Source organism: Myotis daubentonii, chromosome 3, assembly GCF_963259705.1.
Source record: "Myotis daubentonii chromosome 3, mMyoDau2.1, whole genome shotgun sequence".
Lineage (NCBI taxonomy): Eukaryota > Metazoa > Chordata > Mammalia > Chiroptera > Vespertilionidae > Myotis > Myotis daubentonii.
This window is the reverse complement of record NC_081842.1, coordinates 81,890,740-81,916,774: the sequence shown is the minus strand read 5'-3', so window position 1 is coordinate 81,916,774 and position 26,035 is coordinate 81,890,740. Positions and strand designations below refer to the sequence as shown.

Genomic DNA, 26,035 nt, shown 5'->3' with positions numbered 1-26,035 from the left:
AAAGGAAAATTTTCCCATCGAATTTCTTAATAGTTTTACTCCTTTGGGAATGCCGTGTCATAAATTAAAATTGAAAGTGGGTGCAATCATCATGCTATTGAGAGATCTTAATAGTAAATGGGGTCTTTGTAATGGTACCAGATATATTATCAAAAGATTACGACCTAACATTATTGAAGCTGAAGTATTAACAGGATCTGCAGAGGGAGAGGTTGTCCTGACTTTAAGAATTGATTTGTCCCCATCTGACACTGGCCTCCCATTTCAATTGATTCGACGACATTTTCCCGTGGTGCCAGAATTTGCGATGACTATTAATAAATCACAAGGACAAAGTCTAGACAGAGTAGGAATATTCCTACCTGAACCTGTTTTCGCACATGGTCAGTTATATGTTGCTTTCTCTCAAGTTCGAAGAGTATGTGATGTTAAAGTTCTAAATACTTCAGCATAAGGGAAACTAGTCAAGCACTCTGAAAGTGTTTTCACTCTTAATGTGGTGTACAGGGAGATATTAGAATAAGTTTAATCACTTTATCAGTCATTGTTTGCATCACTTGTTTTTATATCATGTTTTTGTTGTTTTAATATGTTTTTACATCATGTCTCTGTTGTTATATCGTTTTGTTACTGTTCATTAATAAATTTATATGGTATTTTCATATACATTTTACTAATTTTCTTTCATCTCTCACACTTCTATTATAGAGAAAGGGCAAATAGCAATATTAAAATATTTCCTCTAATTAATTCCCTTTTAATGTGCACGGATTTTGTGCACCGGGCCACGTGTATTTGTGTGTGTGTGTGTGTGTGTGTGTGTGTATCCTATCTAATAATAAACATGGTAATTGACCTTACCTTCGCTACACCTCCCATTGGCTAATCAGCATGATACGCAAATTAACCGCCAACAAAGATGACGGCTAATTTGCATACTGTAGGCAGGGCGGGACAGCGCAGCTGCCAGTGCAAGCTGCCATCCTGGGCCGCAGGCTGGTCCCAGATGCCGCCCAGAAGCCGGTGATCGGGGGAAGATGGGGGTCCCCTGCCCAGGCCTGACACCTCTGGCGGAGGCGTCAGGCCTGGGCAAGGGGCCGATCCGGCGATCGGAGGGTGATGGGGGTCGATGCCTCTGGCCGAGGCGTCAGGCCTGGGCGGGGGATGGAGCCGGCAATCAGAGGGTGATGGGGGTCGACTCCTCTCGTTGAGGTGTCAGGCCTGAGTGGGGGACGGAGCCGGCAATCGGAGGGTGATGGGGGTCGACGCCTCTCGTTGAGGTGTCAGGCCTGAGTGGGGGGCGGAGCCGGTGATCAGGGGGAGATGGGTGTCCCCTGTCCAGGCCTGACACCTCTGGTGGAGGCGTCAGGCCTGGGCCAGGGGCCAATCCGGCGATCGTAGGGTGATGGGGGTTGACGCCTCTGGCCAAGGCGGCAGGCCTGGCGAGGGGCTGATCTGGTGATCGGAGGGAGATGGGGGTCCCCTGCCCAGGCCTGACACCTCTAGTGGAGGTGTCAGGCCTGGGCAAGGGGCCGATCTGGTGATCGGAGGGTGATGGGGTCCCCTGCCCGGGCCTGAAGCCTGGGCCAGAGGCGTCAGGCCTGGCGGCGGGGGGCAGAGCTGGTGATCAGTGTGAACTACAGAGGAAACACCTTTTCTGACCACTCATTGGCTAAGCTCCCTGTATGCCACTGGTAATATTCTTAGTAACTTGGGTAATAAGAATCCAAAAAGGTGATCTAGGGTTTTTCACCACACTCCTGGTGAAAAAAACAAAGGTCCGCTGCTGGAGGGCTAAGAAATGTCATATCCTGCCCTAGCTGGTTTGGTTCAGTGGATAATGCCTTGGCCTGCAGATGGCAGGGTCTGAGTTCAGTTCTGACCAAGGGCATGTACCTAGGTTGCAGGCTCCTCCCTGGCTGGGGCCCAGGTCAGGGCTCATGCAGGAGGCAGCCAATCAAAGTGTTCCTCTCACTTTGATGTTTCTCTTTGTCTTTCCTTTTCTCTTCCACATTCTCTAAAAATCAATGGAAACATATCCTCAGGTGAGGATAAAAAAAATAATAAAGAAATTATTATTATATGAAAGACATCTTGAAAATGCCTAAAGAAAGTTGTCATTTTTTTCATAGTGAAGGAACTGGAGTCCGTGTTGATGAAAACACCTTGGTGGCTGCAGTGACTGGCAGTGGCTGCAGCAGCGGGGTGATGGGGCTGGTGCCTTCCCCTGATTTGCCCGGTCACCTCCCAGAAAGGGAGGCCAGACTGTGGCTTAGGCCCTATCCCCAAGGGGAGTAGGGAGCAGGCCTAAGCCGTCACTAGACATCCCCTGAGGGCTCCCACTTTGTGAGAAGGGGCAGGCTGGTCTGAGGCCACCTCCCCCCCCCGGCACAAATTTCGTGCACCGAGCCCCTAGTCCTATCTAATAATAGACAAACATGGTAATTGACCGTACTTTCGCTACGCCTCCCATCGGTTAATCATCACAATATGCAAATTAACCACCAACAAAGATGGCTAATTTGCATACTGCAGGCAGGGCGGGACAGCGTGAGTGCGAGCCGCCATCCAGGCCCCCGTGTGCGACCCCAGAAGCCTTCTGCCTGCCACCTGTGATTGGATCCGATCCCGGGTCGCAGGCTAGCCCCAGAAGCCCCAGAAGCCGCCTGATATGGCAGTGACTCTATCAGTAAGCACTCTGAAAGTCAGTGGCATAAATGCACCAATTAAAAGACAGATTATGAGGGTGAATCAAAAACAAAACCCACTTTAAATATAAAGACACATATAGATTAAAATAAATGAATTAAGCTGCAGCCTGTTTTTCTCAGTGGATAGAGCATTAGCCTGTGGACTGAAGGGTCCCAGGTTCAATTCCAGTCAAGGGCATGTACCAGTTGCTGGCTTGAGCCCCAGTCCCTATCAGAGCATGTGCAGGAGGCAACCAATCAATGTGTCTCTCCCTTTCCCTTCACTCTCTCTAAAATTTAAAGGAAAAATATCCTTGGGTGAAGATTAACAAAAAAAAGTAAATGGATTAAGTAACATGAAAGAGATTATAAGAAAAATATATTACAAATTTTGTTAGTTGTATATGGTTATGTTTAAATTATTAACACCTAAGAAATTGGGTGAAGGGTACATATAATATGCTGTAGAATTTTATAGTTGTTTTTACATGTATGAGATTATTCCAAATTAAAAAATTAAAATATTAATTGAAACGTATCTGCATTACATGAAAATCTCCTAATTGCTTCTGGCATAATTTATTAAATTGTGCTAAAATTTATAAGGGTTCAATTAAAAGATATCTTGATTCTAAATGCGATAATAGAAAATATATAATAGTGCAGTTATAAGCACTTATCTGAAAATGAAAATTTAAAGAAGTGAATTTAAAGAAGGGATTAGCCAAAGAAAATATATGCAGAACCCATGGACACAGACAGCAGTATGGTGATGGCCAGAGAGAAGTGGGGGGCAAGAGTTGGGTAGAGTGGGCAAAAGGGGGGAAATAGGGACATCCTATATCCTATATAATAAAACCCTAATATGCAAAGTGATTGAACTGCAGAACAACCCATTGTTATGATAGGCACTGACCACCAGGGGGCAGATGCTCAATGCAGGAGCTGCCCCATGGTGGTCAGTGCACTCTCACAGGGAAAGCGCTGCTGAGCTAGAAGCCTAGCTTAAGGGCTGGTGATTGCAGCAGCAGTGGTGGCGGGAACGAGGGGTCCTGGACTGCAAGAGGGCGCAGGCCGGCCTGAGGGACCCCCGCCCCCAGTGCACGAATTCGTGCACCGGGCCTCTAGTCCTATCTAATAAAAGAGAAACATGGTAATTAGTGTACGACTGCTACCCTTCCCATTGGCTAATCAGGGCAATATGCAAATTAACTGCCAGCCAAGATGGCGGCTGGCAGCCAGGCAGCTTAAAGCAAACATGAGGATGCTTGCTTCAGTGATGGAGGACTCCAACGTTCCCTGCCTGCCGCTGCAGGCCTCTGAGCTGCAACTCTAAGCAACTATGTAACAAATATAGAAGCTAAACAAAACCCCAGAAACCTGCTTTAGTCCGCCCGGGCTTCAGCCAACAGGATCGCAACATTGTAAGCAAAGGCCAGAAACGTACTTACGGCAGCGGAGGCCTAAGAGCTGGAGCCAAGCCTCAAGGCTAAAGCTGGCCCAGAATAAAAAAAAACACGAAAAAAGGGAGCGGTTGGGAGCTTCAGTCACCCGCCAGCCTGAAAACAGCCCTCAGCCCCTCACCCAGACTGGCCAGGCACCCTAGTGGGGACCCCCACCCTGAAGGGTGTGTGACCAGCTGCAAACAGCCATCATCCCCTCACCCAGGCTGGCCAGGCACCCCAGTGGAGACCCCCACCCTGAAGGATGTGTGACCAGCTGCAAACAGCCATCATCCCCTCACCCAGGCTGGCCAGGCACACCAGTGGGGACCCCCACCCTGATCCAGGACACCCTTCAGGGCAAACCAGCCGGCACCCACCCGTGCACCAGGCCTCTATCCTATATAGTAAAAGGGTAATATGCCTCCCAGCACAGGGATCAGCGGAGCCGCGAGGCTTCCTGGCACTGGGATCAGCGTGACGGGGCAGCGCCCAAACCCCCTGATCTCCCTGCAGCTCTGTGCCACTACCTCCCTATCCACCCTGCTCTGTTCGTGATGGTTGAAGGTGCCCCAACCCCCTGATCAGCCCTGCTCTGTGCCTGATAGGGGGGAGCTCCCCAACCCCCTGATCACCCTGCGGCTCTGTGTGTTACAGGGGATGGCGCCCCAACCCCCTTATCGGCCCTGCTCTGTGTGTGACAGGGTGCGGCGCCCCAACACCCCTGCCCCCCACGGGCCCTGCTCTGTGTGTGACGGGGTAGAGCCATAACCTCCCCACTGGCCCTGCCCTGAGTGTGAGAGTGGCAGCGCCCAAACCCCCTGATCGGCCCTGCTCTGTGGGTGATAGAAGGCGGCGCCCCAACCGCCTGATTGGCCCTGCTCTGTGCGTGACAGGGGGCAGTGCCCCAACCCCCTGATTGGCCCTGCTTTGTGCGTGAACGGGGGTGGTGCCGCAACCTCCCCATCGACCCTGCCTTGAGTGTGACGGGACGGTGCCCCAACCCCCCAATTGGCCCTACCCTGAGCGTGACTGAGGGTGGCATCACAACCTTCCGATCCGCCCTGCTCTGTGCATGACAGGGGGCGGTGCCCCAACTCCCCAATCAGCCCTGCTCTGAGCCTGACCAGTGGCTGCACCTAGGGATTGGGCCTGCCCTCTGCCACCCGGGAACAGGCCTAAGCCAGCAGGTCGTTATCTCCCGAGGGGTCCCAGACTGCGAGAGGGCACATGCCGGGCTGAGGGACCTCCCTCCCCCCCGAGTGCACAAATTTTTGTGCACCGGGCCTCTAGTCTACACTAATAAAAGAGAAACATGATAATTGGCGTACGACTGCTACCCTTCCCATTGGCTAATCAGGGCAATATGCAAACTAACTGTCAGTCAAGATGGCGGCCGGCAGCCAGGCAGCTTGAAACTAACATGAGGCTTGCTTGCTTCAGTGACGGAGGACTCTAACGTTTCCCGCCTGCCACTGCAGGCCTCTGAGCTGGCAGTTTCAAACATTGTAACAAATACAGACGCTAAACAAAACTCCAGAAACCAGCTTTCAGCTGGCTGGGATCTCAGAGCTGGAGTTGATACAGAGTTTCGATTATAGAACCGAAACAAACCAGATACCTGCTTTCAGGAGCGGAGGCCTAAGAGCTGGAGCCTCAGAGCTAAAGCTGGCCCAGAATAAAAAAATAAAAAAAAAATAAAAAAAGGAGCAGTTGGGAGCTTCAGTCCCAGCCTGAAAACAGCCCTCAGCCCCTCACCCAGACTGGCCAGGCACCCCAGTGGGGACTCCCACCTTGAAGGGTGTGTGACCAGCTGCAAACAGCCATCATCCCCTCATCCAGGCTGGCAAGGCACCCCAGTGGGGACCCCCACCCTGATCCAGGACACCCTTCAGGGCAAACCAGCTGGCCCCCACCCATGCACCAGGCCTCTATTCTATATAGTAAAAGGGTAATATGCCTCCCAGCACCGGGATCAGCGGAGCCATGAGGCCTCCGGCACCAGGATCAGCGTGACAGGGGGCAGCGCCCAAACCCCCTGATCTCCCTGCAGCTCTGTGTGTGACAGGGGGTGGGGCCACAACCTCCCTATCCGCCCTGCTCTGTTCGTGACAGGGGAAGGTGCCCCAACCCCCTGATCAGCCCTGCTCTGTGGGTGATAGAGGGCGGCGCCCCAACCCCCCCCCCCCCCCCACGGGCCCTGCTCTGTGTGTGATGGGGCAGAGCCATAACCTCCCCATCGGCTCTGCCCTGAGTGTGACAGTGGCGGCGCCCCAACCCCCTGATCCGCCCTGCTCTGTGTATGACAGGGGGAGGTGTGCCAACTCCCCTATCGGCCCTACTCTGTGAGTGACAGGGGGGAGCTCCTCAACCCCCTGATGGGCCCTGCTCTGTGCGTGACAGGGGGCGGTGCCCCAACCCCCTGATTGGCCCTGCTCTGTGCGTGACAGGGGGTGGCGCCACAACCTCCCCATGGATTCTGCCTTGAGTGTGACAGGGGGCTGTGCCCCAACCCCCCAATCGGCCCTACCCTGAGTGTGACTGAGGGTGGCATCGCAACCTCCCAATCCGCCCTGCTCTGTGTATGACAGGGGGCGGCACCCCAACTCCCCAATTGGCCCTGCTCTGAGCCCAACCAGGGGCTGCACCTAGGGATTGGGCCTGCCCTCTGCCACCCGGGAGCAGGCCTAAGTCAGCAGTTCGTTATCTCCCAAGGGGTCCCAGACTGTGAGAGGGCACAGGCCAGGCTGAGGGACTCCCCCCCGCCCCCCGTCCGAGTGCACAAATTTTTGTGCACTGGGCCTCTAGTAATAATAATAAAAGGCTAATATGCAAATTGACTGAACGGCAGAATGACCGGTTGCTATGATGAGCACTGGCCACCAGGGGGCAGACACTTAATGCAGGAGCTGCCCCCTGATGGTCAGTGCACTTCCATATGGGGAGTGCCACTCATCCAGAAGCTGGCTCATGGCTGGCCAACGCCGTGGTGGTGGCAGGAGCCTCTCCCGCCTCCGTGGCAGCACTAAGAATGTCCAATTAACGGTTTAGACCCGATTCCTTGGGGGCCTAAGCCTTTAGTCGGACATCCCCTGAGGGCTCCCTGGCTGCCAGAAGGATGTTTGACTGCAAGCTTAGGCCTGATCCCCTGGGGAGTGAGCCTAAGTTGACAGGTGGACATCCTCCAAGGGGTCCTGGACTGCAAATGGGTGCAGGCCGGGCTGAGGGACCCCCCGAGTGCACAAATTTTTGTGCACCGGGCCTCTAGTCCTATCTAATAATAGAGAAACATGGTAATTAACCATAACTTCGCTACCCTTCCCATTGGCTAATCAGCAAGATATGCAAATTAATCACCAGATAAGATGGTGGTTAACCGCAAACAAAGATGGCGGCTAATTTGCATAGTGCAGGCAGGGCGGGACAGTGCCATCCCGCCTGCCCCGCTGCCATCTGGGCCTGCTATTTGTGACCTGGTTGGCAGGCGGCCCATATGGGAACAGACCCAGGGCTGGCACGGAACCCCAGCGATCGCCCACTGGCCATGCCCACAAACGGCCCTCCAGTGGGGATCCCCGGACAGGTGCTAATGCACTGATCTGCCACTGGCCACACCCACAAATGGCTCTCCAGGGGGATCCCCGGCTGACTGGTGCTAATGCACCGATTGGTCACTGGCCATGCCCACAAACGGCCCTTCAGGGGGATCCCTGGCTGACTGGTGCTAATGCACCGATCGGTCACTGGGCACACCTACAAATGGCCCTCCAGGGGGATCCCCGGCTGACTGGTGCTAATGCACAGATCTGTCACTGGCCATGCCCACAAACGGCCCTTCGCTGGGATCCCAGGCTGGCAGGTGCTACTGCACTGATTTCCCAAAACGCACACCCGGGCAGCCTTTGCCCTGCACGAACTATGCAGCCGGGAGAGGGGCCAGGGGCCGCTGGGAGCAGGGTGGGAACTGCCCGGGGTTTGCGTCAGGCATCTCAGAGCAGAGTGCGAACTATCCCCGCTGGTAGCTGCTTGCTCATTCATTTATTCCTCATTCATTCACTCTTTCCCTCACTCATTATTCACTCACTCAGCAAACCCTCTCAAGTCCATGGCACCAGGCCAGGCACTGAAGTTGAAGCAGGATAAGACAGAGCTATGTCCTCAAGATGTTAGTAATTCAGTATGCAGCCAGGAGAGGGGCGCCAGGCCGCTGGGAGCAGGGCGGGAACTTTCCTGGGGTGGGCTTCAGGGAGCCGGGAGTGGGGCCGGAACTTTTGCCATGTTGCCATGGCAACGTGTTCCCGCCCCTTAGCTGCTTGCTCATTCACTTACTCGCTCATTCATTCACTCATTCACTCCTTATTCACTCACTCAGCAAACCCTCTCAGGTCCCTGGCACCAGGCCAGGCACTGAAGGTGAAGCAGGATAAGACAGAGCTATGTCCTCAAGATGTTAGTAACTCAGTAGGGCGAAGCAGGCACATGAACGAGGCAGTTGTACGCACAGATGCAGTGTACTGGGTTCTGTGAGGGCTGTAACTAATGCCAACTTTGTTCTCCTGATAAAATGGGGCCTCGGGAGCCAGGCTGCCCAAGCCTGTAGGCCTGTGCCTAGGCCAGGAGTGGCCGGGGTCCCGGAACATGACAATGGGTGCAGGTCGGGCTGAGGGGTCTGGCCCCACTCCTCACCCTCACTCCCGAGTGCACAAATTTTGTGCACCGAGCTTCTAGTATATATATAAAAGCCTAAGTTACTGTACTGACTGAATGACCGGTCGACCGATTGCTATGCCGCTCAACACAAGAGCTGCCCCCTGTGGTCAGTGTGTTACCACAGCCAACCTCCCTTGGCTCCTTCCCTCAGCCCCTCCCCACTGCTGGCTGGCCCCTCCGATTGGCTCCATGGGGGGGGGGGCTGGCCAGGTAATGTCCCACAGCCCCTCCCACCCTGGCTGGCCAACCTCCTGTGGCCCCTCTCCTCGGCTGGCCTCCTGTGGCCCCTCCCCCTGGCTGGACAACCCCTATCGTCCCCGATTGGGAGTGGGCCAACCTCTCACAGTCTTTCCTCCCTGGCCCTGATGGGGGCACTGCAGGCCAACCTCCCATGGTGCCTCCCCTGGCTGGCTGTTCTCCCTGATAGCCCGATTGGGGGGCCAGCTGGCCAACCTCCCACAGTCCCTCCTCCTGGCCAGCTCCCTAATAGGCCTCAATTGCCGGCCAGGCCAAGGGACCCTATCTGTGCATGAATTTGTGCACCGGGCCTCTAGTATCCCCATATATTTGAATTTTCCAGCTTTCTTCCTGTTACTGATTTCTTTTCTTTATTTTTTTTTAAATATATTTTATTGATTTTTTACAGAGAGGAAGGGAGAGAGATAGAGAGTTAGAAACATCGATGAGAGAGAAACATCGATCAGCTGCCTCCTGCCCATCTCCTACTGGGGATGTGCCTGCAACCCAGGTACATGCCCTTGACCGGAATCGAACCTGGGACCTTTCAGTCCACAGGCTGACGCTCTATCCACTGAGCCAAACCGGTTTGTGATTGGAATAGGTAGTTGGTTTGATTTCAGTCTTCTTAAATTTGCTAAGATTGTTTGTGGCATGTCATATGATTTATCCTGGTGAATGTTTCGTGTGCACTTGAGAAGAGTATATTTTGGTGCTGGTAGAAGGCATATTCTATAAATGCATGTCAGGTCCATTTGATCTGAAGTATATTTCTATTCCAGTGTTTCTGTGTTGGATTTTTGTCTGGATGATTTATCCATTACTGAAAATTTGGTATTGAGGCATGATATTTCAAATACCTCCAAAACTTGCTTTCCAAAAATTGTATATTTTATGTATTTAACTGGTACCTTGTATTTAAAATTATTTCCTTTATAGGTAAAATTTGTTACCACGCTCCAAACTTTATTTTATACTTTTGATATGTGATCCATGCTTGAAACATATTAACAATTACCTTCGACTTAAAAGTTTTTTACATACACGTAGATGTGGTTATCAGGTGCTTGTGTTCATGAAATTTTTACTTTTTAAATCAATTTGATGTATTTAATACTTTTATTATTCTTTTGCTCATTGTGCATATGGAGAATCCTGTGATGTGGGTGTCTTGTGTTCTCCCCGAAGAAACAAACTTAAAAGGACACTACACTAGTTAAGGGTAGAACAGGGATGAGAACTCATTTCTCAAATCTTAGTTCATTATTTTTTTACTGTTCAGATCATATACTCTTCCTATGTGGGACTGTATTTATAAATCCCTGGTTTTTGTTTTGAATATATGCCAGCTGGCTTCAAAATTTATTTGTGTTGGAAAGAATTGAGTATATTATTATTTTGTTTTTCAGGGGTTCTCAACCAAATAAGACAGTAGATAAGAATTGTTCAAAGCGGGCTACACATACCAAAGAAAAGAGAAGAGGTGATGATGGCATTTCTCTTGTAGTGTCTGATACTCAGTTTAAAGGTTTGTTTAACTTTGAAAACTTATTTAAATTTTTGTGTATTGCACTTGTAATAATTTTTAAAAATTGACTGAGAGAGAGAGAGAGAGAGAGAGAGATGAAAGAGAAAAATGCATCAGTTGACTCCCATACGTGACCGCCCGGGAATTGAGCCCACCACCTTCAGGATGATGCTCCGACCAACTGAGCCACAACAGCCAGGGTGCATTTGTAATACTTTCAAAATTTATGAATAACTTTATTCAATTTTATGTTTGAAGGATATGTGAAAATAAAGGTAGATTATTTTAGCAACTCAAAGAAAATAGCTAAATTTATAATATGTATCCTATAGTATATATTTCTTGTTCTATTTATTAAATCCAAAAGTAAATTTGATTATGTTGTTGTTGGGGCTGGGCATAGACCTATAAATTTATAATGTTTGTTTAGCTATTTCTGAGTGTTGTTTCCATGGATATGTTTGGGATTGTTATTATTGCTAACTATATTATTATTATTATTATTATTATTAGCAGCTTCTCACTATTTATCCTCCTATGAAATATATATTTTATTCATTAGAATTTCTCTCAATTCTAGGAAGATACCAATACAAGCCATTATTAGCATTTTTAAAGGTAAATACATTCCAGACTACTGAAAATTCTTTGTAGGCCTCCTGACATGTAGGGTTAATGAATTAACTTATTTTTTCTTTTTTGTCTCTTTTAAGAATTTAAAATAATTTTCAAAAATTTTCACAATTTACTACATTAGTCAGATGTGAAACTAACATCTTCATGGATCTCTTGGATTATTGCTATCTCAAATTAATGAGGTATCTTATTTTCTAAATAATTTTTAAATTATTCACAAGAAAAGATGGTCCTGTAATGACACCACAGAATTACTTTGTAGTTCCTTTGAAACACAGCTCTTTACACATTTTTAATTAGCTTTTTCATGGGAGAGACAAACTTAAAAGGACTTTACACTAGTAACTTTGATGTATACAAGACACCAGCTGCAACTCTTATGAGGGCAGTCTATATAGAAAACATGTGACTCCATATTCATAATCTTTGAATTAGTCACTAACTGCATATAATGAAAGACTTTTCTTAGGAATTGTGCTTTCCCAGCAATGATTACCTTTGGCTATCAAATATCAGTATTTGTACAAATGGGCTCAGTTTAGATACTATCAAGACACCATTAAGCCCTCACATTCCCCTGCTTTTCTAGGTAGAATAGGAATAGTTGAATTTTGCTTTCTGATTGGTGCCCTTCATACTTCAAAGTCACAGTGGAATTTTATATTTACAGCAGGGGAAAAAAATGCATGATAAAAGAAATGCTTTATACTTTCTTAGTATTCCTGAAGTTTCTCCTCATAGGTAAAGTGATTTTAAAAAAATAGGTATTGCCTGTCCAATGTAGCTCAGTTGTTGAGTGTACAGCCTATGAACCAGGAGGTCATGGTTCAATTCTTGGTCAGGGCATATGCCTGGGTTGTGGGCTCTGTACCCTGGTAGGGGATGTGCAAGAGGCAGCTGATTAATGAGTCTCTCTCACTGATGTTTCTCTCCCTCTATCCTTCCTCTCTGAAATCAATAAAAAAAATTTTAAAAAAGAAAATTAGGTATTGAAATGTTATCAAAAATCACCATGTTTTGATAACTATTAATGACTGTGTCTCATACCAGTTGTTTAACAGAAGGCCATAAATTAATGGGAATTCTGAATTATAGCCCATGTTTACCATTCTTTTGTAGCAAATTAAGTTTGTCTTGTGGAAATTGTTTTTAAGAAAATAATACGATAAAATCCTATATAATAATAGCTTAATATGCAAATTGACAGAAAGGCAGAATGACTGGTTGCTATGATGCATACTGACCACCAGGGGGAAGACTCTCAACGCAGGAGCTGCCCCCTGGTGGTCAGTGCGCTCCCACAGGGGGAGCGCTGCTCAGCCACAGCTGGGCTGACGGCTGGTGAGTGCAGCCGCCCACCTCTGTGGCAATGCTAAGGATGTCCAACTGATGGCTTAGGCCCTCTCCCCATGGGACATCCCTGGGGGCTCCCCAACTTTGAAAGGGTGCAGGCCGGGCTGAGGTACCCCCTCTCCTAAGTGCACGAATGTCCTGGGCCTCTAGTATTAAATATTTTTTGTTTACAGAAATTTTTCATCTCATTGACTTTATATGCTAGTAATATTTGCAAGTTAAGTTATATATATTACACAAGTAGAATCCTATTTTTACAATGTCTAGCTCAACCTAATAAATTAGTTTTCCATGAGATGGTTTTGGGACATGTGCAAATATTAAACTAGTTAAAGGAAAATTCCTGTGTAAACTACTTTTATAGTTTACAAAGTTAATGTGCTTTTCAAAATACTGTGTTGATGATTTGGTGGGGGGAGGTTTGTTTTCCTGGGGGAGGAAGCAAAGAACATTTTCTTTGGAAATTGGAAGATTGTTGACTGTCTTGGAGTTTTTGCCCTCAAGCACAGTGCCCGTGTTTTAAGCAACAACAAAGATATTATGACTGTTAGTCATTAGGTGTCTATGAAGTTAGAGTAGGAGCAAGAATAGTTTGTAGTATTGAAGGAACTTTGAATGAATGGAGAGGTCAGGCTAGTTAGTGTGACATGAAGTCTATGTTATGAATTCAAGGAAGCTGCTTGGGACTTGCTGTGCATAAACTTTGAGCTTCTATTTGAGTTTCATATAGATTCAGAAAGCAAAATAGTTCAGGATAACCTTCAGTTAGTTAGAATCTATTGGAAGGTATTTTTGTATAATACATATATTTGATAACTGAAATATTAAGCATTTTTAGTAATAATTGCCATGAGTTTCAAAAGAATGCTTTCTTGTCCGAAAAAAGGGAGCACTTTTTTCTCTGTAGGGTAATAGATTTATTGGAGACTTCAAATGACAGGGTCTTGATTTTTAAAAAGAAGAAACTAACTGTAAAGCAAACTGATACTGTGAATGATTATGTATCACAGTCAGATGACGAAGAAAGGTAGTTTGGCTCTTTTTAAAAGAACAGTGATCAATACTTTTTCAAATTATTGGTTCTTTTCAATTATCTATCTATCTATCTATCTATCTATCTATCTATCTATCTATCTATCTACCTACCTACCTACCTACCTATCTATCTATCTATCTATATCTTACATTTTAAAAAGACTAATTTCTAAAATCAATGAATTATAAAAATGTTTTAAGATATGAATTATCCACATTTTATTAAGACCCCCCCTCCTCCTTTTTGGTTGTACAGTTGAATGCAGTTACAGCAAAAGGTAAAAACATGTTGTGGTTGCTTTGCTTTGGTTACTAATGAATACTACCTTTTTACATATTTTCCTCATATTTATTGTACAAAGAATATTCACTTTGTGTATGCATTTTAAAATAGGGCATCTCTTCATACTTATCCAGGTCAGTATGAGAATTTTACAGTGGAATTCTTTTTTAAATTAGCTTTGGAAGTAGTATAACAATTTTGATGATGTTTCTGAGAGCTCTTCTAAAAGGAATTCTTTCAGTACTTTTTGGTTATGTTTATGACCCTTGTTTTTTTAAGATCTTAACAGTGAAAGTAGAGGTTGTGATCATCTTGAAGAGGGGAGCAGAAACAAGAATGGTACATGTTCCGATTCAAAAATGGAACCCACTCTGATTTCCAGGAAGAGAAAGAAAAGGCTTAGAAGTAATTTACCTGATTCTTATAATACTACTTCTTTTTATAAACCAGCAGAACTGACAGTAAGTAGAGGTATTTAGATGTGACATGAAGTAATTTGTGCTATGATAAAAATGAATTGACCATGGCCAAATGATGTTTTTCTAGCTTTATTCTTTTATCATCAGATTTCTTTGTCTATTTTTTAAATTAAAAAAGGATTTAAATGAAACTTTTTTACATTTAATACAGTTATTGAAACAAACTTTAAATATCATGAATGAGTTAAAAAGTTAAGTTTGCTCCTCCTTTGATTCCACTCGTTACTTAGTACATTGTTGTACATTTCCTTCAGATGTGTTTTCTATTATTTTCCTTTATTTTAGCCAAATACTATTTGTGCTGTGCAGTTAATTGCTTTTCCACTTGGCCTGTAAACTTATGAGATTTATTTTAACAGTAGAAATTTACTTACCAACTTCTTTCAGCTTCTCTTATCTAGAGTTTGTAAGTAAAGAATTACCATTTTTAGTGCATATAGCACCTATTTTCAAAGACTTAGTATTGAGTAACAGTCCTATATAATAAAAGGCTAGTATGCAAATAGACCGAATGGCAGAACGACTGGTCGCTATGATGCGCACTAACCACCAGGGGGCAGATGCTCAATGCAGGAGCTGCCCCCTAGTGGTCAATGCACTCCCACAGGGGGAGCTCTGCTCAGCCAGAAATAGAGCTCACAACTGGCAAGCGCAGTGGCGGTGGCAGGAGCCTCTCCTGTCTCTACAGCAGCGCTAAGGATGTCCAACTAATAGCTTAGCCTCACTCCCTGTGGGCTCCTGGACTGTGAGAGGGCGCAGGCTGGGCTGAGGGACGCCCCCTGAGTGCACAAATTTTGTGCACCGGGCCTCTAGTAAAAATATAAGGAGACAGCTTTTGATTTCTTTGATTCACAAGGCATTTCAGGACTTTCAATATCTTTGAGTTATAATTATAAACATGACTTAAATTTATACAGTAACAGATGTGAAGGCAGTGATTGATTTTCACAATTTTTTATATTGTTATCTTATTAAGTTTTTAATTTTTTGCTCTTGTTACTAGCTACTTCTCTATAATATAGAGGAGAGAGCATGGCACCTGAAGATATATAGACATGATGTCATATGGCTCTTTACTTTTATAAAACAAAACTTAAAAAAAATTCTCTCATTCTAAAGTTGACTTAGATCATGGAACACCGTCTGAAGCCCTTGTAAATATGGGAGCCTCACCATCCTATCCTTTTAAAAACTGTTTAGATGTCTGATTAGACAGTATATCTTTATACTTGGGAGACAACTATAAGAGTAATGCAGTATAATTGTGTAGTTTTCTATCCCTTTATTATAAAAATGTTATATTTTTACTTTTATATTCTCCTTTAGGAATTTAAACTTAAAAAAATTCATTATGCTAGCCAATTTTGAAAACCGCTAATTTTTTGTATGCATTTATTTATGTTCAGAAAGAACAAGAAAATGACTCAACAGTATCGTCTGAGTTTGAAACGCAAAGTGAAAACCATGATCAAGATCCAAAACTGCTTAAAGAAATTACACCTGAACCTATGAAAAGTGACTTTACTGAACTACCTTCACTTAACAGTCAGGAATTGGCTTTGAGTGCTGCTCCCAAAAGCACTTCTGACTGTTCAATTACTGAAACTGTTGAGAGCTCCATTTCCACTGATACTTTGGGGATTGCTACCCTGGTTGAGAAGGATGAGAATAAGTTAAACACAATAGAAAAGCCTCTTTTAAGTGAACACAGTGAAGGCAACCAATCACTGATTTCAGCTGAACCAAGTAAGTAACAGGAGGATTATTAAGGTCTTAATTTTTTCTGCTCTACTTAGTTATTTTATTTCTTCTCTTGAACAAATTTGGCCAAGGCAATAAGAGATTTATGGCATCACTGTGGGGTATATTAACTTTAGAAAAAAAAGACTTGTGGTTTTGGGACTTTATGAAGCTTTAATATTGATTTAGTTAAAAACAATGAAGTAATTTTTTTTTTTTTAGATTAGTATACTGTAGTTCATCTCATCAGATTTTAAAAGATCCTATAGGAATCATCATTATTGCCATTTGGTTGATGAAGCTGAAGTACACAGAGTTTAGGTGCTGTTTAATTATTGTCATTAATTTTATTTAACTTTTGAGTATTTGATGTTGTCACATGGTACATAAAAGGATATACAATGAATAGTCTTCCACATCTTTCCCTAGCCATCCAGTTCCCTCTCCTGGAAGCAACTAATGTAATAGGATTTAAAGTATAGGTTAGAGCAGGGGTAGGCAAACTTTTTGACTCGAGGGCCACAATGGGTTCTTAAACTGGACCGGAGGGCCGGAACAAAAGCATGGGTGGAGTGTTTGTGTGAACTAATATAAATTCAAAGTAAACATCATTACATAAAAGGATACGGTCTTTTTTTTTTATTTCAATAGTTTTATTCATTTCAAACGGGCCGGATCCGGCCTGCGGGCCGTAGTTTGCCCATGGCTGGGTTAGAGTGATGGTAAAATACATTACCAGGACTAGAACTTGTTCCTAAGTTCTTCTCATGGCTTTATATCTGCAGGTAACTGCTAAATAATAGTACTAATTTGAAATTATTGCACATAGCTAGTATAAATCAGATAATGAATGAGTGATAGGCCAGTTTCTAAATTTAGAATAAAGTTGGATGATTAAATTTAATGGGATTATCAAAGATATATAGCATTAATTAGAAGTTCTCTTTTTGATAAGTGATTATTGAGACACATTAAAAAAAATACATTTCTCCTTTTTATTTTTTTACATTTTGCCTTTTTAGTTGTTGTTTCCAGTGATGAAGAAGGACCCATTGAACATAAAAATTCAGAAATTCTTAAGTTACAATCTAAGCAAGACCATGACGTCAGTAATGAGAATGAGAGTATTTCTGAATCAGCATTGTCAGAACTACCATTGACTACATGTGAATCCGTACAGGTAATTTATTTCTGCCTTCTAGTAGATAAATAGTGAAATATTCACTTTTGGCTAAAACCATTTTTTGTTTCATCAAGGAAAATATTGTAATAAAAGTTACTCATTTCTTTTAGTTTGAATTTTGAGATTAGTTTCAGAGAAATATGTATTTATCTTTATTTTGAAGTGAAAGGATTATACCATTTTTTTCTAGTCATTTATATTACAGTGGGGCCTTGACTTACGAGTTTAATTCGTTCCGTGACAGAGCTCATAACTCAAATTACTCGTATGTCAAATCTTTTTTTTTTTTTAAATATATTTTATTGATTTTCTACAGAGAGAAAGGGAGAGAGACAGAGAGCCAGAAACATCGATGAGAGAGAAACATCCATCAGCTGCCTCCTGCACATCTCCTACTGGGGATGTGCCCGCAACCCAGGCACATGCCCTTGACTGGAGTCGAACCCGGGACCCTTCAGTCCGCAGGCCGACGCTCCATCCACTGAGCCAAACCGGTTTTGGCTCATATGTCAAATCTTAAAGTGAATGAGTGAGACACGTGATGCTGGGCTGATGTTGTGGCGTTCACTGTGACGTTCTCTGCGCCAACTAGCGGTGGGGTATCTGAAGCTGGCTCGTAACTCGAATTTTAGCTCACAACTCACAGCAAAAAATCGGCCGAGAGATGGCTCGTATCTTGAAAAACTTGTTAGTCGGGACAGTCGTAAGTCAAGGCCCCACTGTACTTATTTTTAATAGTTCTCATTAGACATTTAAGAACTTTATCGAAACTTTTTCTAGGGTAAAAGTTTCCAATATTTTTCTGGTCTTGCAGTACTATAACCACTGGGACTTATTCCTTTCCCTCACATGCTATTAAGGCAATACAATATAGAGGAGAGAGCATGGCTTCTGGAGATATACAAACTTGTGTTCAAATCCTGCTTCTGCCATCAGTTTAAGTCCTTTTTTTTTTTAAAAATATATTTTATTGATTTTTTACAGAGAGGAAGGGAGAGAGAGAGTTAGAAACATCAATCAGCTGCCTCCTGCACATCTACTGGGGATGCGCCCGCAACCCAGGTATATGCCCTTGACCGGAATCGAACCTGGGACCTTTCAGTCCGCAAGCCGACGCTCTATCCACTGAGCCAAACTGGTTTCGGCAAAGTCCTTTTTTATTTTCCTTCTTACAGAACATAATAAATGATAGTCTCTGATGGTTTACTGTCAGCCACTTGTGTTTTTGACATAGCACTTTGAAGAGTCTAGCTCCAAAGTAAGATTCAAGTCATTTATTGTCAGTGTTTGTTCATATTATGAACCTCTGATTATGTTGTTTTTAAGAAATGGTTATCAGTGACCACAAGTACAGAATTATGGTAAACTTCTGTCTGTTCTTAAATAATGTCAGAGGCTGTTATTCTGTAGAATGTGATGAAGAATTTGGTCAGTTTTATAAAAACAGTCTGATGGTGTGATTAGTTTCACCAGTATTTCTATTGCATTAAGAATTCCGTATGCCGTAACCAGTTTGACTCAGTGGATAGAGCGTCGGCCTGTGGACTGAAGGGTCCCAGGTTCGATTCCGGTCAAGGGCATGTGCCTTGGTTGCGGGCACATCCCCAGTGGGTGGTGTGCAGGAGGCAGCTGATCGATGTTTCTCTCGCATCGATGTTTCTAACTCTGTCTCTCTCCCTTCCTCTCTGTAAAAAATCAATAAAATATATTAAAAAAAAATAAAAAGAATTCCGTACAGAGATCACGTCAGCAACTGTGTTCTGAATTTTTGTTAAAATGTAACCGTTCTTGCCCATTGGGCAATAGCATACTTGATGGGTTAGTTGTTTTTGTAATTAAAACAGTGTCATTGTTGATAATGAGTTCAAACTTCTAGAATCAGGGGTAAGAGACATCTGGCAAAGGCCAGCAAAATCCTTTGGTCTGGCTCTGCCAAGCCATTAGGGGTGAGTTAATTAAATGTTCGACCAAATATAGCAGGCTAATTTTTAAGTTGATAATTTTGGCCCACAAATGATGTTATAAATATCCAAATGGCCCTTAGCAGAAAAATGGTTCCCCATCCCTTTTCTAGATGAATTATAGTTCCTTTGGCAGCATATAAGTTTACAATGCAGTATGAAAGATCATATTATAGGGAAATAACAGGCCCTGACTGGGTAGCTCATGCAGTGGTCGGCAAACTGTGGCTCGCGAGCCACATGCGGCTCTTTGGCCCCTTGAGTGTGGCTCTTCCACAAAATACCGACTTCTGCGCATGGGCCACGAAGTTTCAATCGCACTGTACGTGTGCGCCCGCATGTGGTATTTTGTGGAAGAGCTACACTCAAGGGGCCAAAGAGCCGCACGTGGCTCGCGAACCGCCGTTCGCCAACCATTGGGTTAGAGCATCGTCCCAATACGCCAAGGTTTTGGGTTCAATCCCTGGTCAGAGCACTTACAAGAAGCAAGCAACGAATGCATAAACAGGTGGAACACAAATCTCTCTTCTCTCTGTCTTTCTTTGTCTCTCTCTCTCACCAATCAATCAATAAAAATTAAAAAAAATTTTTTTTATTGATTTTTTACAGAGAAGAAGGGAGAGGGGTAGAGAGAAACATCGATGAGAGAGAAACATTGATCAGCTGCCTCCTGCACACCCCCTACTGGGGATGTGACCGCAACCAAGGTACATGCCCTTGACCAGAATCGAACCCGGGACCCTTCAGTCCGCAGGCTGACGCTCTATCCACTGAGCCAAACCGGTTAGGGCCAATCAATAAAAAATTTTTAAAAAGTAACATCTCCTGTAGAACTGACAGAACATGATCACAGCCAAGTAGCAAATAATGTGGAGACCTACCAGCATCTATAAGGCAGAATACCATAACATCGCCACACTCTCCCTTGTTTCCAGTTTCAGGTGAAGTTATGAGAAACATGGATTGCTCATTTTTGGGAGGCAGTTAGTCTTTACAAACTGTGATGTCCAATAAGAAATTATTTCTATTCTATCTTGTAATTTTATTACTTAAACAGAGAAAGACAGAGTTTTCTCCAACTGATTACAATCACCTATAGTTGATTTGATTCCCCTTTTTACTTAGGGGATCAGAATAGTATAGTAAACAATAAAAGACAAGAATGACAAAAAAATTCCATTAAGCAATCATTATGAACTGCGTTAAAAATAATGAGTACTGTGTAAGTTTTAGATGAGGACTAATATTTTCTAGAGGTAGGTAGAGAGTTAATACATGCATGATTGCTCTAGTGATAATTTATTTGGTTACTTGTGATGTTAGGCTTAAAGCAAGATAACGTGCAAAGGCAAGGCAAACATGGGGTTGAAAAAGTCATTTTCACACAGTGTAGAATGCAGTAGAGGTTGTGGGCAGCAGCTGTTGCTGATACTGCCTGGTCATCTGTTGCCATTTAAAAGCAGAGTTCTGTAGTTGTTTGTATGGAAGTGGTATGAATTTTGAAGTTTTAGGCAACTGGTTGGCTATCCTCAGACATAGATCATATAGTAAAACATAGATTTTATGTAACTGATGGGTTTTAGGTATTTATATCCCTTTATTCATCACTAAACTCTCAGCAGCTAAGAGCATCATCTTGTTTATGGAAGCAATTTTATGTGGTTGAAATAACTCTTGGCTTGGCGATAGAGACTTGTATTTGTCTTAGCTCTGCTTTTTAGTAACTGCATTACCTTGGGCAAGTCACTTAACCAACCAAAACATCTATTATCTTAAGAAGTGGGAAAAAAGAGAACTACTTCATGGAGTGGTTGTGGGATGAAAAGAGAGAGTATATTTAAAAACTCATTTTAAACTAAATCACTATATAAATCTTAATTTACTTCTATTGCATTAATAATGAATAAAGGGAATATTGAGTTTGAAATCATGCCTTTGATACAGAGGAAGATTGATGCAGTTCTAATTTCTAGAACTTAGACCCGGAATTAATTTAGGAATCGACTATTTGGAGTAATTTTCTCAAGGTAAATCATAGTTTTTAAGAAAAGTAATCTAGATAATATTTCCTCACAGTAACAACAGTAAAAAATTCTTCAGTTCCATTAATAGTAATTTAAAGAAGTATCTGACTTTGGAAAAGCATTGTCAACATTTATATAATACTTAGGGTTATAAGAATTTTATAATTTATTCCTTGTTAGGCTTCATCTGAATTATGTCCTGCCATGGAAAACACTTCCTGTATTATGCCTAGTAATGAGATGGATCTACAACTGGATTTTGTATTTACTTCTATTTATATTGGTAAAATAAAAGGAGCTTCTAAAGGTTGTGTTACAGTAAGTATATCTAATTTTTTTTTCTTTTTTTTAGTTTTGGATATTAGACAAAGTAGTTCATATTATCTTCTCTTTTTTTAGTGCAAGTGAAAATAGAACTGAGAATAATTTGATATGGGACAATTTAAATTTGTCATACATTGAAACACGTCTTTAATTGGAGGGGGATTCCTAAAATCACAGGGGAATGTCCTAAAATTATATTTCTGATCTGACTAATGAAAATCATGTATAAAAACTACATATTGATAGTTTTTGAGCTATAAAATTAATTTACTGGTAAATTATATTTTTATTCAGGTTGCAGTTGGGAGCGCAAATAAGACATCTCATTAAGGCTTATGTGAAATACTTCCTCTTCTAGGAATCCTTTTGTGATTTCTTCTTTCTAGCCAGAATTAACTTCTCCCTTTACTGTGTACTTGTAGCACTTTGTTTGTACATCTATTGTAATATTTATTTATTTATTTATTTATTTTTATTTATTTATTTTTTTAAATATATTTTATTGATTTTCTACAGAGAGGAAGGGAGAGAGATAGAGAGCCAGAAACATCGATGAGAGAGAAACATCGATCAGCTGCCTCCTGCACATCTCCCACCGGGGATGTGCCCGCAATCCAGGTACATGCCCTTGACCGGAATCGAACCTGGGACCTTTCAGTCCGCAGGCTGACGCTCTATCCACTGAGCCAAACCGGTTTCGGCTATTGTAATATTTATTGTATGTGTTTATAATTGTTTATATTCTTGCCTGAACTGCTCCATTAGACTTTAAGCTTCTTATGATAAAGAGCCATGCTTTTATTTTTTTTTATTCTTCCATAAATGGCTAAATCTAAGTAGGCCCTATAAACTTTGGTTAAAATGAATTGACTACATCAGATTATAACTTAAGTATTTTTTCCTAGAAGTTTTATTGATGTTTCACTGTGTTAGAAATAAAGCAGGGAATATAAAAATAGTAAGACATGGCCTCTGCTTTCAAGGAGTTTACAGTATAACTAGAGGCCCAGTGCATGAAAATTCATGCACTCAGGGAGAGGGTCCCTCAGCTCGGCCTGTGCCCTCTCACAGTCTGGGACCCCTTGGGGGATGTCCACCTGCCAGCTTAGGCCTACTCCCCAGGGGATTGGGCCTAAGCTGGCAGTCAGACATCTCTCTGGCAGCCCGGAAGCCCTCGGGGGATGTCCCATAGGGAGTGGACCTACGTCGCAGTTGGACATTCTTAGTGTTGCCGAGGAGGCGGGAGAGGCGCCTGCCACTGCTGCTGGGCTCGCAGCTGTCAGCCTGGCTTGTGGCTGAGCAGACCTCCCCCTGTTGAGTGTCTGCCCCCTGGTGGTCAGTATGCATCATTTGTTCCCAGTCATTCCGCTGTTAGGGTCAATTTGCATATTACCCTTTTATTATATAGGATGGAAGCAATAGACACATAAATAGAGACTTTAGATTATGGTAAAATGTACAATGGAAATATGTACAAAAAGGGTACATATGGGAATGAGTACCTGTATCTGTCTGGAAGAATCAGAGGCTACTTCACAGAGAAGAGAGTGCTTGCTTTAAGTCTTAAAGTAGATGTTTACTTGGTGACAGTGTGAGGTAAAACCTAATCCCAATAGAGTAAACATTCTGTACAAATCCAACATATCATGTGAACTACAAATAATGATAGCTTGTGATATAGTTAAAATCGCTTTGATTGAAAGCTCAAGAGCAGTGTTCCCTCATCACTAGTTTTCAGATATGAATGTTTTTTACATGCTTGGGTGATTTTACAATTCTTCAAGGGATTTTTTTCCCCCCACTTTTCATCGCTCCCACTGCATTTTGCTTTTTTTATTTTAAATTCAGGTTTAACCAGTTTTTTTGTTGAGTTCTTTGTAATGGCAAAATATTGGGTAACTTCAATATATGACAATAATTGATTAGCTGGAGAGGGAAATCAAATATTCAACAGTGGGTTGTTATTAATTAATATATTAATTGTTATTACACAGTCAGGTGGGCTTGTTATGGGCAAAAAATAAAACCAAACAAAAAACTAGAAATGAATAAAGGAGTAATTTAAAGAACACCTATAATCTTGTTTATCTAGAGAAAACTGCCCCTGATTCTAAATTGTATATCATTCTATATTCTTCATATTAGATATATATGTTTAAAACATACATACTGTTTTGTAACTCACCATACGTAAACTAATTTAATTCATGTACCTGTTTTAAGATACTTGGATTTCCTTGTCCTTAATTCTTGACTCTTAGACATTTCAGGTCTCCCAGTATTTTGCTATTACAAATAATAGGGGACTGCAGATATTCAATAAGTGTCATAAAATATGTCTTAAAACCTGTTTGTTGGAACACTTCTTATAATTAAAGTAAAAAACTTAAATGTCTGATTATTAGAAAGTGGTTTAGTAAATCAAAGCAAATATATGCAGGTAAAATATATGCATGTGAGCAAAGACTGAAAGGAATTCAGCAAAAATAAAACAGCTATGTTATAATGGAGAGAACATAAACAATTTTAAAAAATTACAAAAATATAATTAAATTAAAAATTTAAAAAGTCGGCAGTTGGACATCCCTCTCACAATCCTGGACCACTGGCTCCTAATCGCTTACCTGCCTGCCTGCTTGGTCACCCCTAACTGCTCCCTGCTGCTGGCCAGGTCACCCCAAACTACCCTTTCCCTGCCGGCCTGGTCATTCCTAATTGCCCCTCCCATTGGCCTGGTCACCTCTTACTGCCCCCTCTGCTGGCCTGGTCACCCCCAACTGTCCACCTCTGCCAGCCTAATCGCCCCCAACTGCCCCCCACCCCCCCGCCGGCCTGGTTGCTCCTCATGACCACCCCCCTGGCCTCGTCGCCCCATGCAGTCTGCGGTTCAGTTGTTTGGTTATCCCTCACTAACTCCCCTGCCGGCCTGGTTGCCCCATGCAGCCTGCTTGTTCAGTCGTTTGGTCGTCCCTCACTAACTCTACCCTGCCGGCCTGGTCATAGGCAGCCATCTTGTGAGTGTGTTAGGGTTAATTTGCATACCACCGCTTTATTATATAGGACTAGGGGCCCGGTGCACGAAATTCGTGCACTGGGTGTGTGTGGAGGGGGGGAGTGTCCCTCAGCCCAGCCTGCCCCCTCTCACATACTGGGAGCCCTCAGGCGTTGACCCCCATCACCCTCCAATCGCAGGATCGGCCCCTTGCCCAGGCCTGACGCCTCTGGCCTAGGCATCCGGCCTGGGCAGCGGGGATCCGCAGCTGCAGTGGCCCCACGATCGTGGGCTTTGCTTTAGGCCCAGGCAAGGGACCCCTAGCTCCTGGGACTGCCAGCTTCGACTGTGCCCAGCTCCCATCGCTGGCTCCACCCCTACTTCCTGCTATCACTGGCCAGGGCGGAAAAGGTGCCTGATTCTCCAATCATGGCTGGGGGGCAGGGCAAAGGCGGGGGTCGCCTTTGCCCTGCCCCCCAGCTCTTAGCTCCCCCCTGGGTTTCCGATCACTGTCAGTGGCAGGGGACTTCTTCCTGCTTTCCCTTTCGCCTCCCTGCATTGTGCCTACATATGCAAATTAACCGCCATCTTGTTGGCAGTTAACTGCCAATCTTAGTTGGCAGTTAACTGCCAATCTTAGTTGGCAGTTAATTTGCATATAGCCCTGATTAGCCAATGAAAAGGGTATCGTCGTACGCCAATTACCATTTTTCTCTTTTATTAGTGTAGATAACACTAGTGCCCTGGTGCATGGATTGGTGCACATTGAAAGGTAATTAGAAGGTGGCCAGCGGGGCAGGACTGGGCAAGACGGGCAGACAGGCCCTGGAGCCCACCTCCCGTGGTACCTTCCTGGATGCTGCATCTGGGGTAGCTCTGCGGCTCATAGGTCATCCGTGGAGTGAGCGAGTTCCCTCCGGTAGGTGGGGTCCCTTGGCCTGGCCTCCGGGGATCGGGCCGAACCCGGCTCTCCGACATTCCCCAAGGGGTCCTGGAGAATGAGAGGGCACTCTGCAAAGTTGCTGTCGCTTGGCAGCTCCTGGATTGAGTGTCTGCCCCCTGGTGGTCAGTGCGCATCACACCTACTGGCTGGTCAGATGGTCAGTCAGTCGGACGGTTGTTTAGCCGTTTATATATATTGATACATATTTATGGTTCAAGACAGGGCATTCACACTGGATGACTATTGTGCTAGCTATTGTTATTTTTTCATTTGACAATACAAGGGAAAAGAGATCTAAACAGTCAGTATTGAATGTTTTAAAAATTCTTACGGCACATAGGTTGAAAATATCTGGTGTAGAGAATGCTGCACTAGATGTGAACATTTCGTGTTTAGATCTCAACTTTGTTGGTAGCAGGAAAATGTTTATTAAGTATCTCTTATGTTGAGAGAACTCTATGGGCTATTGTAACAA

At 43.8% G+C, this 26,035-nt stretch overlaps 1 protein-coding gene across 13 annotated transcripts in view; it reads left to right on the top strand.

Annotated features, from left to right (window-relative positions):
• Positions 1-26,035, top strand: part of SENP7 (SUMO specific peptidase 7) — a 174,117-nt gene that overhangs the window by 110,124 nt on the left and 37,958 nt on the right. For 11 of the 13 annotated variants that reach the window (XM_059688021.1, XM_059688020.1, XM_059688017.1 and 8 more), the window contains 5 exons: positions 10,489-10,607; positions 14,194-14,375; positions 15,800-16,139; positions 17,156-17,313; positions 21,482-21,619. In XM_059688021.1, coding sequence (XP_059544004.1) covers positions 10,489-10,607; positions 14,194-14,375; positions 15,800-16,139; positions 17,156-17,313; positions 21,482-21,619 — 937 coding nt within the window. The remainder of the gene's footprint in view (positions 1-10,488; positions 10,608-14,193; positions 14,376-15,799; positions 16,140-17,155; positions 17,314-21,481; positions 21,620-26,035) is intronic. The other 2 variants (XM_059688011.1, XM_059688009.1) reach the window with 1 other exon arrangement.